This window comes from Carettochelys insculpta, chromosome 3, assembly GCF_033958435.1.
Source record: "Carettochelys insculpta isolate YL-2023 chromosome 3, ASM3395843v1, whole genome shotgun sequence".
In the NCBI taxonomy this organism is placed as follows: domain Eukaryota; kingdom Metazoa; phylum Chordata; order Testudines; family Carettochelyidae; genus Carettochelys; species Carettochelys insculpta.
In genome coordinates, this window is record NC_134139.1 from 89761042 (window position 1) to 89779369 (window position 18328).

The 18328-nt window shown below is 44.9% G+C and overlaps 1 protein-coding gene across 8 annotated transcripts in view; it reads right to left on the reverse strand.

Annotated features, from left to right (window-relative positions):
• ZDHHC14 (zDHHC palmitoyltransferase 14) overlaps positions 1-18328 on the reverse strand; it is a 134049-nt gene that overhangs the window by 64991 nt on the left and 50730 nt on the right. For 6 of the 8 annotated variants that reach the window (XR_012645014.1, XM_074990317.1, XM_074990316.1 and 3 more), the window contains exon 2: positions 3092-3264. Coding sequence is in view for 7 of the 8 variants with exons in the window: in XM_074990317.1 (XP_074846418.1) it covers positions 3092-3264 (173 nt within the window). In the remaining variant the exon portion in view is untranslated. The remainder of the gene's footprint in view (positions 1-3091; positions 3265-18328) is intronic. The other 2 variants (XM_074990314.1, XM_074990312.1) reach the window with 1 other exon arrangement.

An 18328-nucleotide genomic window follows, 5' to 3' on the forward strand; every position in this document is an offset into this window, starting at 1 on the left:
GGAAATGCAGGTTAGGAATAGCCCCTGGACTTGTTTGCAACCACTTGCCCCACCCCAAGTTAATAAAACAGGCTATTTCCCCAGTTCTACTAGTGCCCTAATGTAACATCTGGGTTTAAAGAAACCTTCACTACAAAACATACTGACTGTCCACACTAGCAAGTTCTTTCAAAAGAAAGGGGCTCTTTTGAAAGCTCCCACAGAGCGTCTACATGCAAAAAGTGTTCTTTCAAAAGTAAATCAAAAGAATGTGGTGCTCCTTTTGAATTCGCTCTTCCTTTCCCATTTCAGGAAGAGTGCTGCCTTTTGAAAGCTTCTTTCAAAAGAGAACATGTGCAGACACTCCACAAGCTCTTTTCTCTCTCTTTTTTTTTTTTCCTCCCCCTGAAAGAGCAGTTCTCATAGGGCCTGATTTTTCGGTTCCTGGCCTGTTCTTCTGAAAGAGCAGGGGCAGTGTGGAAGCTCTCTTTTGAAAGAGCAGATCACTCTTTTGATCTGCTTAATTTGTGGGTGGATGCTCTCTTTCGAAAGAAGCTCTTTTGGAAGAGATCTTCCAGAAGAGCTTCTTTCAAAAGATCTCTGTAGTATAGATGTAGCCACTATGATTTGTTAAGATGAGCTTTCATGAGTTTTTGTTTGTTTTTGCTTTTGTTTAATTGACCAAAGAAAGAGGAAAGAGGACTTAAGAAATAGTCAAACCTCATCTAAAAATTATCAAGCTCCAATCTGGAGAATCATTGTTATTCCAACACCCTTGAAGCAGTACATGCTGTGCCTCTCAAGGTAAGAGCACTACAGCTAATTTAAAGTCAACCTATTTTCAACTTTCAATTTAGTTATATGTGCAAAACAATTTTTAGAAGTGAATGGTGAGATTGTGGGGCTGAAGATCTGATATAGTTTCAGATTATTTTTTTCTTCAACCCTGTATTTGGATAAGTCTCCTTAAACCTTTGAGAAGACCCTAACTAAGGCTAGGTCTACACTACAGTGGAAGATCAAATTAACGTACACAATTCTGGCTACATCAGTTACATAGCTTGAATTGAGGCACCTTAACTTGGGCTTCTCCGCCATCTCCGTAAGTGACATCAACAGGAGTGTGTGCTCCCATCAACTTCTCTTTCTCCTCATGGGGAGCAGGAGTACTGGTGCTGATGCAGGAACCCTGTACGTTCGATTTAGCACATTCCTACCAGGCACGGTAAATTGAACTCCAGAAGATTGACTGCAACAGGGTGGATCTTCCCTGTAGTGAAGACGTACCCTATCTAATGATAAGTCTCATCCTGCCTAGATTCCCATGCCAGCACTTAAAATCTTCTGTTATTTTAAATTTTTAGCCTTACAACATGGAGTGGTTTTTGTTGGGTGGTAAGCAAGAAGCTGAGGACAAATCTACCAATTCTGCTGACAAAAACTGAAAAAATAAGAAGCAAACCATTTGCCATTCAGATAGATGAGGCAACAGATAACAGTAAAGATGCTAATTTAATAACATACGTTAGATTTGTTGATGACAGGAAAATAAATGAAGATTTACTCTTCTGTAAAGAAATTACAGAGACAAGTAAAGATGAGGATCTTTTTGATATAATTCATAGCTTTATGAAGTCAAATCTCTTACAGTGGTTGTACAGTGTGGGCATATGCACTGACAGAGCATGCTCTATGTCAGGCTGTCATAGAGGACTTCAAGCACTGATACACCAAAAATCTCCTGGTGCTGTTTGGACACACTGTATGATTCATAGGCAAGCACTCGCTTTGCAAGATTTGAGCCCGGCATTGGAGAATGTTCTACAAGCAACCATAAAAGTTGTGAACTATATAAAAACAAGGCCTGTAAAGGCAAGGATGTTTACAAGGTTTTGTGGAGAGATGGGCACTGAACACAGCTCCTTGCTATTTTACTGTGAGTGAAGATGGCTGTCTCGGGGTTTTTGAGCTAAAAACTGAACTTCACCAGTATTTAACTGAGGAAAGGCACAGAAGTGCACACATTTATTGACTGATTTCAACATGCAGTTAGCATATTTAAGTGACAAATATCAATAAGCTGAATGCTCTCACTACCTCACTGCAAGGTGGTAGTAATAATATTCTTGAACTCTACGATAAATTGAAAGTGTTTATTAGGAAAGTTGAACTGCGGCAGAGCAAAATGGAAAATTCAAATTTAAACACGTTTCCTACTCTAAAACAATTTATTGAAAGCAATAACACATTAGTGAAGATGGGAAATTTTGTATCTTAAATCACCTTTCTTCTTTAAAATTTTACTTCATGAACTATTTCTCAGATATGGATATTGAAAAATTTGTTTGGATAAGGAACCCATTTGATGCTAACCTAACAGCTGGTACACTCACTACTACTGAGGAGGACCAAATCATTGATATCTCTTCTGATATTCCTTTAAAAATAAAATTCTCAACAATCTCTCTCTCTGAATTTTTGGATCAGTGTGCAAAACGAGTACAAAGAATTAAGCGAGAAGGCTATGAACATACTAATCCGGTTTGCATCATCATATTTGCGCAAGTCAGGGTTTTCTGCAGTTGCTGCTATCAAAAGCAAATATTGATCAAAAGTAAATGTGGAACGAGAAATAAGAGTGGCTGTCTTGACAATGAAACCCAGATTCCAAAAATTATGGAACCATGAACAAGCTCATCCTTCACATTAAAATATACTATTGCAAATTTAATATGTTTCTCTATTTCCAATAAATATTTAGTTATCAAAATTTATTGGCATATTTCTTGTCCAGTCCTAATCCAATAAAATGATTAGCTTTACCTGTTGAGCAGTGAGGGTGGGATCACACAAATTTATTTAGCATTTTAGGGGGTCACGGTATCACAAAGTTTGAGAACCTCTGCACTAGTCTGTCCTTCTCTATGCCCACTACTGTGGTCAGCAACATCTGACTGAAGAATTCCTCAGACACTTTCCTGCTGACTGAAACAGTATTATTTTAGAGTGATTACTGCTGAGACAAGAGTTTGTCCTCTTACAAATTGAGCTACATTCTCCCTCCATACAGCATATAAACACTTGGAAGAAAAGTAAAGGTACAATGACAGACCTTCTGTGTTACCTATTTGTCTTTCCAGGTCTGCAGCTTCATCTGGTGTTGCACGTGGGAGGACTCCAGGATCACTGAAACTAGTACGCAGCAAGGTCCCCATCACGAAAAAGAAGAGAATTCCACCAATTGCAGGAATAGCAGGTGTAATCTTCTCTGACAAATATGGACAGCTATAAGGGAAAGAGACAAAGAAATAATAGTTATACTACTACTGTCAAATTGTGCATTACATGTTCTCAGAAATTGTCAGTTATTAAATACCTCATTTAAGATTTTACATGCTACTAAATCTAGATTGGTTTAATATACTAAAGATTCAAAGAGCATAACAATCGCTGCACTATTAAGTAATATTCCCTCAAATATAAGAAAACACAGGTTTTGCTGCAGACTATGATCAGTTTCTACCCTCTCTCTTAGCATAAACTTTGTTTTACAGTCTGATGACAGGAAGCTGTGAGGGCAAAACTGAGAATATTTTACACATAAAATCAACGGATATTTTAAAGTGAGTAGATAACATATGACAAGAAATTCAATGAATTCTACAAAATGAATTATACTCTGCTGTTTGAGGAAATGCACAAGGACACACATAAATGCCACACATTTCCTTTTTGCCCCTTGGGATGCATAAGTGTTATGAAAATAGAATGTGGTGCCTCCAGCCTTTGTTTCTCTCTCAACCCATTCTAATTTATTCTGTAAGATGTTTTTTTTTAAAAAAAAAAAAAAAAAGTTCAACTCATATGGAAATGAACAAACAAGGTGGCCCACAGCAATGACAGTCATTTTACAGAATGGTAGAGGAGTTTACTACTATCAGATTTTAAAAAAACGATTAGTTGGCTGCCAGGCTAGCTCACAGATCCTTAACTTTTCCACTCAAAAAATCAGAATGGATGGAAGCACTGGAACCTAATTTAACTCACAATCATGTTGGTAATTGGAAATAGAGTAACCATTATCAGTTGCACTTAGACAAGTTACAATATCAAACTATGGTTAATCTCAGAACAATAGCTAGGTATTGCTGGATCATTCTAGAATATACATGGATTTAAGTAATCCAAGCAGTCTGTGTTATAGAACAGGGAAAGTCAAAATACCAGCCCATTTGATGTACATCTGATACACTGATGTATTTATGTAAACTTCAGTTTAAGCCAACAATTACAAAACAGAAAAATGGATTTCTAGCCCTCTTGGTTGAGGTTATAATCTTCCATATCTGAACCAAGTGTAACAAACATTGCCTTTGCAGATAATCAGAAACAATGACTTAGGGCATATCTACAATGCAATAGGGATTTGCAAAGTAGTCACACCAGAACTAGCTTGATTGATAGTTTCAGAGCAGTCTCCACCCCATGTTAGTCTGTAGCTTCACAAATAAGCAGTCCTGTAGCACTTTAGAGACTAACAAATTTATTAGATTATGAACTTTTATGGGTAAGACCCACTTCCTCAGATGAGTGGAGTAGGAAAAAAATTAGAATCCAGACCTAATAAACTGAATAAATCTAATAAACTTGTTAGCCTCTAAGGTGCTAAATGACAGCTTGATTGAGTTAGCTTGTTAAAAATATCAGAATAGCCAGTGTCATGGGCTTGCCAGCCAGGTCACTGACAGGGGCAGGTGAGGCGTGCATGGGGCATGAGTGGGAAGGAAACAACAAGGCAGAAGCCCTGGGCCCAGTAATTGAAGAGGACCAAGGACTCCCAACTGCTGCTACTGCTAACCTTGGCAGTGGCCAGAGTCCTGGGCCCTTTAAATTGCTGCTGGAGCCCAAGGTACTGTGGGCCAGCAAGCACTGAAGATCGGGCAGGGGGAGACTCGTCCCTAGCCCTACCTCTTCCACATGAAGCCTCACCCATTCCAGGGGTCCACAACCACCCTGTCCCACCTTGCCCAGGGGGCAAACAATTCTGTCAGCAGGTCTGTTGCCAGCTAGCTTGATCAAAGCTAACTTAGATATGCTACTGTTTAGCAAAGGCACTGTCCTCCACATCCTTCAATGGGATGCTAACTGACAGTCTAAACAACGACAACTTCAAATATTTCCAGGGCTGATCATTTTAATGTAGGAAATAGGGAAAAGGTGGAAATAATAATTGAAAGTTCAGTTATGACAGAAACACTACATTTCACTCTGTGCAAACTCCTACTGACACTGGTGGGAGTTCAGTTGTGGCTGGACCACAATATGTAGCCCTAAATTTTTACTCAAGCCCATAGCAGGTAATTCCATTAATAATGAAATACAGCTCCCAACACACAAAATTTGACACTGCTGTTATAGTAGCATGTTGGGGAAGAGTAGCTAAAGTACCAACAAAACATAATGCCTATAAATAAACTGACTTGGTTGAAAGGTCAAGAAGATCTAACACAATTTAAATAATTAGATGTATTTCACAAAGTTTTAGGAGTCAGTTTTTAACTTGTTTAATATGAAAGCCAGTCAAAACCAGCAACCTGCAAGAACCATTAATATAAATCTGAAACTATTATGGGTCAATGTAAGTCTTGCATATGCAAAATTATTAAAAATCAACCCACGGCATTAGAATCTGAAAGTACAGTACAAGTATTCTCTAATGATACATTTTGAACTGAACTGTTGGTAACACAAAACCTTACCAATAAAATAATAATCAATATTAAATAAAGCATGACACATTATTTTGGTTACATAAATTAGATTAGATTCCAAAGAAACAGCAACAATAAGGGAGGTGACTTGAGATACACCAGTGAAACTGTAACAAGCTATAAAGATTTAGGGCAAGCCCTGCTGAAAACGTTTAGCTACAGACTTCATCAAGGATTGCCATTCATTCTAAGAATACTTTAAGGATCCATTTCTTATGGTCACCATAACCATAAAATCTGTAATTGTTTGTTACAGATAATTCTCTTGTTTGCCTACAGTGCTTTGCCTCTGTGGTCTTTTAATCTTTTGTTATGGCAAGCTGGATGTTTTTACATCAATATCATGGATTGCTAATCTTAGGAATAACAAAATACTAAAATCTATAGATAAATTTCTAGTTGAAGCACAATCAAAAACTCTGGAAAAAAAAATCAGACCCATCAAAACTTGAAGATATTGTTTCGCTCCTTACAAAAGGAAAGGCTTGTCTAAATTTAAAACTAGGGCTGCCAATCTATTTTAAAATATCATGATTAATCAATTTTAATTATTAAAATATTGCTTCAATAATACCAATTTAAATTAGTTTTTCCACACCTTCAAAGATACTGATTTCAACGACAACACAGCATACAAAGGCTGCGTCTACACTAGCAAGTCCTTTTGAAAGACTGCGTCCACACACCAAAAAGGGGATCAAAAGAGTCATCTGCTCTTTCGAAAGAGAGCGTCCACACAGTCCCCACTCTTTAGAAACAGCAGTCCATGGACCAAAAATGAAGACTGTTCTTTCGAAAAAAGGGCCCTGCGGAGTGCTTTCAAAAGAACGCACGGAGTGTCTACACTCAAAAAGCATTCTTCGAAAGTAAATCGAAAAAATGTGGTGCTCCTTTCTGAAATCTTCCCATTTCAGGAAGTGCACCCCCTTTCGAAAGAAAACGTATGTAGACTCTCTGCAGGGCCCTTCTTTCAAAAGATCAGTTTTCCTTTTCAGTCCCTGGCCTGCTCTTTCTAAAGCATGGTGGCTGTGTGGATGCTCTCTTTCAAAAGAGCAGATCACTCTTTTGATCTGCTTTTTGGTGTGTGGATGCACTTTCATAAGAAGCTCTTTCGGAAGAGATCCTCTGGAAGAGCTTCTTCTCATAGATCTTTCTAGCGTAGACACAGGCAAAATGTACAGTGCTAACTTTGTTGCTGTTGTTTTATGTACTACATATTTTAGAGACTGATGAAAAAATCCTCCAGCAAGAGCTAGGACCACCAAAGTAAGTACACAGATTCCTTTTACCATAGCTTAAAGCAATGTAAAAGTTTGGCTGTGCCAGGAAAATGGGATATGCATGGAATGGGATTGGTTTTTATACAACAAAACAGAAAAGAATCAGAATTACCAAATTAAGTCCAGTAATCCCTCACTTTACGCGTCTTCGTGTTGCATGAAACTCACTTTAAGGTGATATAACCAACCAGGCTCAGGTTCCCCAGAAACGAGGCTGCACCCAGAAGGCGAGTGCTATATTTGGTTTACTGAAAGCGTGACACCCGTGACGGGAGCCCCGGAAACGCCGCAGTCACCAGTGGGGGGAAAACCCGACGTGTCGGAGCTTCACTTGGGGGAAAGGATCTGTAACAGGCCTCCTAACACTAACTAATAAAGCTTAAACTCATTTACATAAAAGATTGCTTAAAATTGCCTATGCATTACTCTTACTATCTCTTGTGGCCTAGTGCCAGCGTAGCCTTGAAGTTTTGGCAATCGTACTTTGTTTTGCAGCTGTTCACCTTGCGCAGACTGGCCTGTTTGGAATTCTCCTGAGGATTCACAGTGGGGTTGGACTGCACTCTCGACCGTTACAAAGTCTTCTCGCACCCTGCAGATGAATTGCACACAATGCAAAGCTGCTGGACTCTCAGCCTGCCTAGCTGCCTGCAGCGGCGGGCAGCTAGGCAGGCTAAGAGCCCCTCCCCTTTGCCTTCCCAGAGCAGTGCTAGGTGCCACTCTGGGAAAGCAGGGGGAAGGCTGTGAGCCCACCTAGCTGCCTGCCCCTGCAGGGCAGCCAGGCAGGCTAAAAGCCCCTTCCCCCTGCTTCCCAGAGCGGAGCCACTTGACAGCTGAGCTGGTTCACCCCCATTAAACCCCCTGTCAGCTCAACCTCTCCAACTCCCCCACCATTATCATCTCAGCTCTATCACCCCACCTACTGCACGCCCTGGCTCACCTCCCCCACAGTGGGGGGCTCCAGCCACACGACTAGGGCTTGCCTCCAACCCCCGCAGACCCAGCTTCAACCCCCCTGCCCCCCACCATATGCCCAAGCCCGAAGCCCCATGCGGCCCCAGCTCACCCTCATGCACGTGCGTGCGCAGGACTCCAAACCCAACTCCCCACTCAAGCACCCGCCCTGGTGCAACCCTCTTTAGAGCCTTCCACCGAGCTCAACCTTTCTCCATGGGGCCCCAGCTGTCAGCTGCTGCCAGCCTGTGCAGGGTTCTAACCCCCCTGCCAGTTCAACCCATCTCTGCCCCTATTCAGCCACCTTCCATACCCACTCCTCCTGGCTCAACTCCCCTCATCCCCAGCTCACCTCCCCCAGCTCACATTGGGCTCTCAGCCACCAACACACACAGGGGCTCCAGCTCTCAGCCACTGCAGATACATAAGGCTCTACCCCCAATCCCAGTTTACCTCATTCAATGCCACCCTCAATCCCGCACGGCCCCAGCTCCAATCCCCTGCTGCCCTAGTCCAACTCCCTGCATGCCCTGGCTCAACTGCATCCTCCCACGCCCCCTGCAGCCCTAACCCACACCAAACTTAACCCCCTGCCCCCTCCCAGGGCCCCAACCCATTCCCCCAAGCCCTCCCCAACTTTTATGAAAATGAAGGTACCCGAGGGATTACTGTACAACCCTCAAAATTGACATAACTGAGAAAATGTTAAGACACTGAACCAAGATCAGCCACAAAATGGATGAACTTGGAATAAGACTGCTTCTCAATAAACCTTACAGAAAAGAGATAAAACAGAAATTTGGAGTAGTGTTCTGTTTTGGCACAGCTAAATCAATGCTTCATGTTTGAAAACTAGAAGAAAATGTTATAGAAAACCAAATTGATTACAGCCCTTTTTTGTTAAAGCATAAGGAATTATACAAGTTTGCAGGGATGAACAAAAATATACAGTTGATGGAACTCCCATTTTTAAAAAATTTAAAAAGGAAACACATTCTAACAATCAAAATTAACTTCATAGAAATAGCACTGTATTTTTGAAAAATACCACCATTTAAATAAAGCACATATATCTTCCTTTCATTACAACATCCTTAACTGAGTTAAAGACTGGGCCAACAGCTGAGAAATCTGCTAATTGGATCTATAAAAATATAAAAAATAGAATTTTCCATTCCACTTATGTAAGTGCTGTAATGCAATCTTTAGTGCGAAAGTGTAACTTGCAAATTTTTACTTGGGGGAAATTAATTTGCTAATACTTGCAAGACACTAAAGATTCAACACATTGGGTGCGTCCACACTAGCTCCCTACTTGAAGGGAGGATGGTAAGTAGGGTTTTCGGCGATCACTAATGAAGTGCTGCCGTGCATATGCAGCACTTCACTAAGCTAATTCTCCCCCGCTACAACTTCAAAGTGCTAAACTTCGAATAACGGCGGGTTAGCTGCAGCTACATGTAAGCCGGCACGTTGAAGTTTAAAACTTCCAAGTTGCCCTGGGGCAGAATTAGCTTAATGAAGTACTGCATATGCAGCACAGCACTTTATTAATAATCTCCTGACACCCTACTTACCATGCTCCCTTCGAAGTAGGGAGCTAGTGTAGACACACCCACTATACAAATGCTACTTAACAACAACATAGAACCAGGAACCAACTGTTCTGATGTTCTATGAAAGGGACACCATCAATTTAATCATTTCAACCTGAGAATTTGATTCCTGTTAGATCAACTCACATGACCATGTGTGTAACACCAACAATAGAATTTCACTCATTTCCTCCTGTATCGAGCCACAAACCTGTGTCTGACGCCACATAATTACTCACAATTACTGTAAATGAATTTAAAACTGTATTTGTTTTTCCCATTGTGTTTATGGTCTTCATTTAACAAAAACTGGAATCAGTTCCACTCAGTTGCTCTCATGAAGAAGTGAAGTGAAGAACATAGTGAAAGAAGTTGCCCTACCATATTAGGTGCACGAATGGTGGATAGATCCTTGCAGGTCAGGAACTATGTGCACGTTGCAGGGTTAACATAGCTGCCCCATGCAGTGAAAACAGTAAGGGACAATTTTGATAAATTACTAACATCTGCACAGAGGACTATCGCCTGCGAAACTCACCTATTCTGGTCCAAACTGGATTTTCCAGAGACCAGAAAAACTGCCCAAGATTAAACTTATTTAGGAGCATCATTCTGATCCTGAGCTAAAGAATAAAAACTATATGAACTTGTAACTGCAAGGAAAACCCAGTTGTGGGATTGGAAGGACTGGCACTATGACTTGAGGATGACATCTGGTAAGCTATTTAAGGTTCTTTTATTGACTTTTATATGCTTTTTTTGTAATTCTTTCACCTTGAGAATAAATGTGTTTGCTTAGATTAGAAGGAGCTGTCTGATAACAGAACTGCTGGCAATGCATTTTTCATACCCCTCGAAAAGCCAAGTATAGGCAATGCCTGTAAGCAGATGGAAATCAAAATCAGATTCCTCCAATCATTCAGAGTTATGAAAACCTCTCTCTTTTGCTTGGTGTACAGAAAGTGGCTCTATTTGTCTGCAATTAAGCATTGATAGTTAAGCCTGCAGAAACAATATTTGATTTGTAATTCACTGCATCTCCCCATCATATCATAACAACCGCCAGTGAGGTCTGTTCAGAAATGCCTTGATCTTTCTGGCAAAGGTCTGCAATCTGCTTTTTCATCCATTTTCCAGTAAAGATCTCAAAGGCTGCACACTTCTTGCTGTACTCTCTTCATAGTTTTTCTATGTCCTTTTCTGCAGAACTTGGTGCCCTATCCAAGCATCACTGCACAAATGAAAGGGTGATTAGGTGTTAACAGGAGATGTTTTATCATTCTTTAGGCATATTTAGTTCAGGGGTCAGTGCTTGATAATTGTCTCTGTTCAACACCAGTGTGTTTTATTTTTATCCAGCAGTGACCAAGTAGTCCTCCCACACTCGGGTTAACCTTCAAACACAGATTCTAAAAATGATCTGAGAAAAGCAGACCAGTTAGTGGAAAAAAAATGCTGTAAAATTGTACTCTGCCCGTAGCCTTTGGGTTCCTTTATTGGGGAGATAAAGATTCAAGCTATGGTACAATCTCAGAAACTAATTTAGCAGTAAGAGTGTTGAGTGAAAGGTGTCCAAGAATGGTCCATTAATCTTTGTTCTTTGTCACCAAGCAACTAATTAATGACAGTTGTTTTGTGATCTATTTACGAGATGGGCTGATGCCACCAGCTCACTTCTCACACACCATCAAAGTAACAAAGAGGAAGCCGTGCTAGTCTATACACTATCAAAATAAAAAGCAGTCAAGTGGCACTTTAAAGACTAGCAAAATGGTTTATTAGGTGAGCTTTCGTGGGACAGACCCACTTCTTCAGACCATCTGAATAATAAACGATTTTGCTAGTCTTTAAAGTGCTACTTCACTGCTTTTTGTTTTGATACCATCAAAGTAACTAATAGGAAAATGATTTCTTTGGACCTCAGTTTTTGTTGCTCTTTTGTTGCTCAGTGCATCAGATTAACTATCAACTCAAATAAATACTTGGTAGATAACACAGATTAATGGAAATCCATGCTACAAGTAATATTTATTTGAAAAGGAAATAAACTGTCAAAACAGTGACTGGTATGAACTCTGTGTCTTCAGAGCTAGCCCTGGGAAACAAGTTGTCAGCAACCCTAACAAGACCTCCATTATGGCTAATAGGTGTGTGACCAAGGTAGAAAGAAAAGTCTACAAATATGTAGGGGAAGAGGGAAATAAAGGATCACAGACTGGGTTAAGCCACATATCACATTCAGACAGTGAAGCCGTGAGAGCTGGAAGTAAAACCAGGGGTGAATCGGTGGGCTAAAGTAGTGGTAGTTGGATGGAGAGCGGGAGGCAGGGACACCTAGAGAGCTGAGGGGGTGAGGAAGCATAGGGCCTGCTGTGGGGGTAAGGTAGTCCATATTTACAAAAAATGCACCCACACCCCAAAAATTCCTGCACACGGCCCTGCATGCCCCAACACTATTCAACACTTTAAAAAAGTCATTATACAAAGGAACACAGGGAACTGCTAACTGAACCCTCCCCGTATAAAAATTTAGACGAAGAAAATATTTCTTAAGTCCAAAAGTTTAAGGAATTCTTAAACCCAGTAGTCTAGGTCATTAACTAAACATTAATTTGAAAGGCAAAGTTCAAATCGGTTGAAATAACTTGATGACTAGCTTCCAAGAACGTGTGAAAACTTGGCAGAGATTGATTCTATAACACCAACAAACAGCAATTACCAAAAGCTAGAGAAACTGCAGGGACTTTCTTTATCACACCACTCACAAGGCAACAAACTCCATAACAAGAATGGCTAAACGAAAAAGCAGTCTTTAAAGAGCCAGAGGACTAACAAAATAATTTTGTATAATTATGATTATAAAATTGTTTTGTTAATTATTTTTAGTCTTTAAAGTTCTACAGGACTGCTTTTTTGTTTTGTGAAGATACAGTTTAACACAACTATCTCTCTGTGACTATTCACCAAGAATGGCTAAATTCAGCCTCATGGAATTTCATTGAAGTCAGGGTTAGAGAAGAGATGAATTTGGACCTAGGAACTTAACTGAATGTTGGGCAGCAGTGCTGAACATGACACAGCACAGATAACCACAAATTCCTCCACAGCATTCAAGTATGTGCATTCACATAACCAATGTGCTACAATCAAGTACAAGCATGATATGATCCTTCTCTCTTGTATTGCTACGTTAATTTTAATGATTAAATGACAAAACAAAGTAGAGGATCGTTATAATAATACAAAATGTCTAAAAATAGTTATTACAGCTCCAAACCAATGCAACCATATTTATTTATTCAAAGCAGTTTTTTTATACTGTTGATATATAAAATCGCTTTTGTTAGTAACAAATTTAAATAATGTAGTAGATAACTAACAGTTGATTTTATTTCATTTATATTGGGAACCTCAGTCCTATCGGATCATGGGCTCCTTTATAAAAGTTCAACAGATACAGCATATACTTGAAAAACAGAAGACTTTCAAAGTTATTCCTTCACAAGATGATCATAAAGAGTTTTCAAGTTCTGTTTCAGGACTAATTTTTGACCACTTTGAAATTATAAATGCATTTATTCTTTTTCTTTCCACATCATACAAATAAAACTGTTTTCACACTACCATCAGCTGATGAACAAAATTCTCTCACACACTTATTATTTATACTGTTTCGAATGGTTCACTCAAAGTTGAGGGGAAATTTGTTCTGACTGTAGACACAAAACACCATTTAGGTAATTCTAAGTCATTATAAACACAACAAAACCGACTCATGACAAAAAAAAAAAAAAATCCTACAATTTGAGGAAATGCTTGTTAACCCCAGCTTCATCCCCGATGAGTTTTTTTTTCCTTAAATAAATAAGATTATGAAACCTGATTCTCCATTGGTTCCTCCTTACGAAATATTACACATCAGTGCAACAAGTGCACAGTGGGTGCAGAAGGCCAACCTTGGTATTAGTAAAATTTTGTACCCATGTGCACAGGCCCGTCAGGAATTTCACAGGATACAAGTGCAGAATCAGGATCTGCAACAAGCCATCTTGCTGGGAAGGGAGAAATGCTCAAGATCTTTTTCTCCATAAAGGCTACGTCTACACTTGGGCAAAATTTCGAAATGGCCATGCTAATGGCCAAATCATAGAATACTAATGAGGCACTGAAATGAATATTCAGTGCCTCATTAGCACGCTGCCGGCCGCAGCACTTCGAAAGTGCCACATTTTGTTCCTGGGCCACTCATCTATACAGGGGTCCTTTTTGAAGAACCCTGCAAATGTCGAAATCCCCTTATTCTTATCAGCTAATTTGCATGGCTAATGTATATGTTCATGTGGATAATTTGCATATTCACAGCCAATATCAAACTGTGTAGATGTGGTTCTGCCAGCAAAAATCTGCTTTGTCAGCTGCCCCTTACGCCTGATTCTTTTCTGCACATAAGGGGCTGCCAACAAAGGGGCTCTTTTCCAGCAGAACCACATCTACACTACTGTGAATATTCACATTATCCTCACGAATATGCACATTAGCCACATAAACATGCAAATGTCTCTTTGCATTTTCGAGACTGGTTATTTTTTTCAAACTGTTGGCACTAGGGCTCAGTGTAGAGACAGCCTTAGTGTTCTGTGCTATTACTTAGCTGTAATTTACCCCTAAATAGCTACGTCTACACTGGGATGCTACATCGACATACCTTATTTCGATGTAGCGAAATCGAAATAAGCTATTTTGACAAATAGCATTCACACATCCTCCAGGGCTGGTGCCATCAACGTTGGACAGCACTACATCGAAATAGGCGCTGCAGGGGAGCGTCTACACACCAAAGCAGCCCAAATCGAAATAAGGGTGCCAGGAACAGCTGCAGATAGGGTCACAGGGTGGACTAGCACTTCCGGGGCAACAGCTAGCCACTCCCTTAAAGGACCCCTCCCAGACACACACAGCCTGCACAGCACATGGTCTGCAGAGCCACAGGCACGCACACTCCGTGAAGCACCATGGGCCCCCAGCAGCAGCAGTAGAAGCAGCCAGAGGCCCACACGCCTGCCCCTGGAGGAGCAGTGGCTGCCCTGCTCAGTGCCATGCAGGAGGCAGCTGACCATCTTTTATTTGAGGAAGATGAGCTGTCCTTGGGGGATGAGGAAGCAGCCCCAGCCCTTGCTGCCCTCCCAGCCCCCCCAGCAGCACACGCCGCCGGCTGTGGAGCTACCCCACGAGCACGGACTGGTGGGAGCGGCTGATGCTCGGTGAGTGGGACAACGACCGCTGGCTCTGGAACTTCCGAATGAGCCGGCAGACGTTCCTGGAGCTCTGCCAGTGGCTCACCCCTGCCTTACGGCACCAGGATACCCCCATGCGACGTGCCCTCACTGTAGAGAAATGGGTCAGCATCGCTGACTGGAAGCTGGCCACTCCAGACAGCTACCGATCCGTAGGGCAGCAGTTCGGCGTGGGCAAGGCAACCGTAGGGGATGTCCTCATGGAGGTAAGAGGACCTCGGGGGGGAGCCCTGGGGGGAGGACCAGACACACCCTGCACACCCCTCACCGGTGCTCTCTCATGTCCTTCCTCTGCAGGTCGTCCGCGCAAATCAATGCCCTGCTCCTCCACAGGCTCATGCGCCTTGGGGACCCGGATGCCGCCATTGCAAGGTTTGCCAGCCTGGGCTTCCCAAATTGCTCTGGGGCTCTGGATGGGACCCATATCCCCATCTGTGCCCTGGAGCACAGCAGAGGATGCTTCCTCAATAGGAAGGGATACCATTCCATGGTCCTCCAGGCCTTGGTGGACAGCTGGGGCTGCCTCTTGGACATTTATGTTGGCTGGCCTGGCAGCACCCACGACGCCCAGGTGTTCAGAAATTCGGGCCTGTGCCGCTGGCTGGAGACGGGGACCTACATCCCTCAGCGAGAGATCCCTGTGGGGGACACCACCATGCCCCTCTGCTTCGTCCCCCCTCCTGCCCTGGCTCATGCACCTTTACACGGGCCATCTCACAGCCAGCCAGGAGCGGTTCAACGCGCGCTTGAACCATGCGCGCCAGGTGGTCGAGCGCACTTTCGGCCGCCTCAAAGGGCACTGGAGGTGTCTCCTCAACTGCCTGGATGCGGGCCTCACCAACATCCCCCAGGTTGTGGGCGCATGCAGCGCACTCCACAACCTGGTGGAGAGCAAGGGAGAGGCCTTCTTCCAGGGCTAGGCTGTGGAGGCTGGCAGGGCTGACGTCCAGCCACCCGCTGCCCCCAGTCACCAGGTCAACCCTGAGGGGATCCGGCTCCAGGAGGCCCTGCAGGCCCATTTTGACCAGGCTGCGGGGTGAACGCTGGCAGGGCCAGCCGCAGGTGAGCCACCCACTGCACCCCGCCCCCCCATCATCCACATCACTGCTGGCCCCCACGCCCACACCACAGAGAACCCGAGAGCACCCCCCCACACACACTTCTGTGCAATAAATGGAATTTTTTTAAACAAAACCATGCAACCTGTATTAATTATTAACAGAAGAAGGGGGGAACTATGTACACGGGCAGGGGGGCAGGTACAAAACAGGGGTAGAACAAAAACTATTTACAAAGATGGGGGGAATATGTCCAAAGGAGGGGGCTGGAGGGGGGCAGCGTCCTCGGCCACGCACCCCCTATTGTCCTGCGCCTGGTGTTGGGGGGTGCGACCCACATCTCGGCTGGAGGCCCAGTTGAGGCTGCGTGGGGGCCGGGAGAACCGGCAGATAGGGCCAGGCGGAGTCCGGAGGCCCATGGTCCCCCTCGGTGGCAGGCCCCAGGACGGCTGATGGTGGAGGAACAGCAGGCGGAGCAGCGGGGGGAGGGGCCCAAGTGCCGCGTGATGTCCTTGAAGGTGCGCATGAAGGCCCCCCAAGCCTCCTGGCACCAGGCCAGCGCTCGCTCCTGGAGATGGAGCCACCGCTCCTCCACCTGCAGGTGCCGCTCGGACCTCCAGCTGATGCCGGAGGGTGGCGAGCAGCCGAGGGTCCGTGGACGCCCGCAGATGGCTCCGCCACTGTCGGGCTTGTCCTGGGGCTGGTCCGTGCTCCACCGAGGGGCTGGCCTAGTGCGATGGCCCTGGTGGGCTCTCTGGAACCACTGATGCTGCGCTGGTGGGCTCTCCGGGCCCTCCGATGGTGCAGCTACGGAACAGAGGGGGGAAGAAGAGTGGAGACAGCCGTTAGTCTGGGCCCTGACCTGGGGCCCTTGTCCCCCCACACCTCTGCTGCTGGTTCCTCATCCCCGTCCCCCGGAGATGCTGCTGCTGATGGGTGTCCAACCCCCCCCCCCCCCACCGTCGGGGACCCTAGCTTCCGCTCCCCCCATCCCCAGGAATGGGGCATGGCACTGTCCTGCTGCAGGGCAGGGGCTGATGAACTCTTCTGAGGGACATGCCACTGCTGTCCTCGGGGCCATGGTCATCTGGGTGTGTGGAGGGCCCTGGTCATGTCTCTTGTCCCCACCCTTAACCCCGGGGGTGTGCACAAGGGGGGTACATACCTGATAGTCCGCTCCCACGGTCGGGGGACACCCATCGGGGGGACGCCCTGCTGGAGCTGTGGGAGGGGAGGTCTATCAGCAGCCCCCCCGTTGCTGGAGGCCTCCTCCTCATCCTCCTCCGGTGCCCCAGAGGTGGGCTCCTGGGGGGGCCCCTGGGGTGCAGGGCTGGCCTCCGGGGCAGACTCCATCTCCAGGGCCTGCTGGGGCTCGTCGCCTGATGTGTCAAGGGTGGCCAGGGGGAGGAGGTGTACCAGGGGGCCCAGGATGGCCCTGAGCTCCCTGTAAAAAGGGCAAGCAGCGGGGGCGGCCCCAGATCGGCTGGCCATGTCCCAGGCCCGGGCATAACCCTGTCGCAGCTCCTTTACCTTACTCCTGACGTGGTCAGGAGTGTGGGCAGGGTGACCCTGGGCAGCCAGTCCCTCGGCCAGCTGAGCGAATGCATCCGCATTCTGCCTCTTGCTCCCCATTACCGGGAGCACCTCCTCCTCACCCCAGAGCCCCAGCAGGTCCCAGATCTCAGCCTCCGTCCAGGAGGGGCCCCGCTGCCTCTTCCCCTGCTGTCTGGCAGGCTGGGAGCCCTGGGTCCCCTTTGGGGGGGTGCCCTATGGGCACTTGGGGGGCTGGCTGGATGCCATGGGGTGCAGGATGGTGGGTTGGGGCTGCTGAGGGACGTGCAGGCTGGGCACGTGGCTGTACTGCTGCCTGCATGAGCTCTCAGCTTCCTGCACAGGAAATAAGGGGGTGGGGAGCTTTAAGGGGCTGCTGCACATGGCGACCATAGAGCTCAGGGGCTGGAGAGAGTGTCTCCCCTCAGCTGATGGCCGCCATGGAGGACCCCGCTATTTCAATGTTGCGGGAAGTGGATTGTCTACACATGCCCTACTTCGATGTTCAACGTCGAAATAGGGCACTATTCCCATCTCCTGATGAGGATAGCAACTTCGACATCTCACCGCCTTATGTCGATTTCAACTTCGAAATAGCGCTCGGCATGTGTAGACGTGGCGGGCGCTATTTCGAAGTTGGCACGGGTACTTCGAAATAGTTGCTAGTGTAGATGCGGCTAATGTCTTCTAAGAGCGCAGTAGGTAGCCAAAGTGTTGGTAATGTGCTAGACCAGGGGCAAGTAAACTTTTTGTCCCTGCAATTAGCAGGCCCCACCCAATCCATCTAATGTAATCCAAACCAACAGAAATTTTAGTCATGTGCATATATTAATACACAAAACCTTT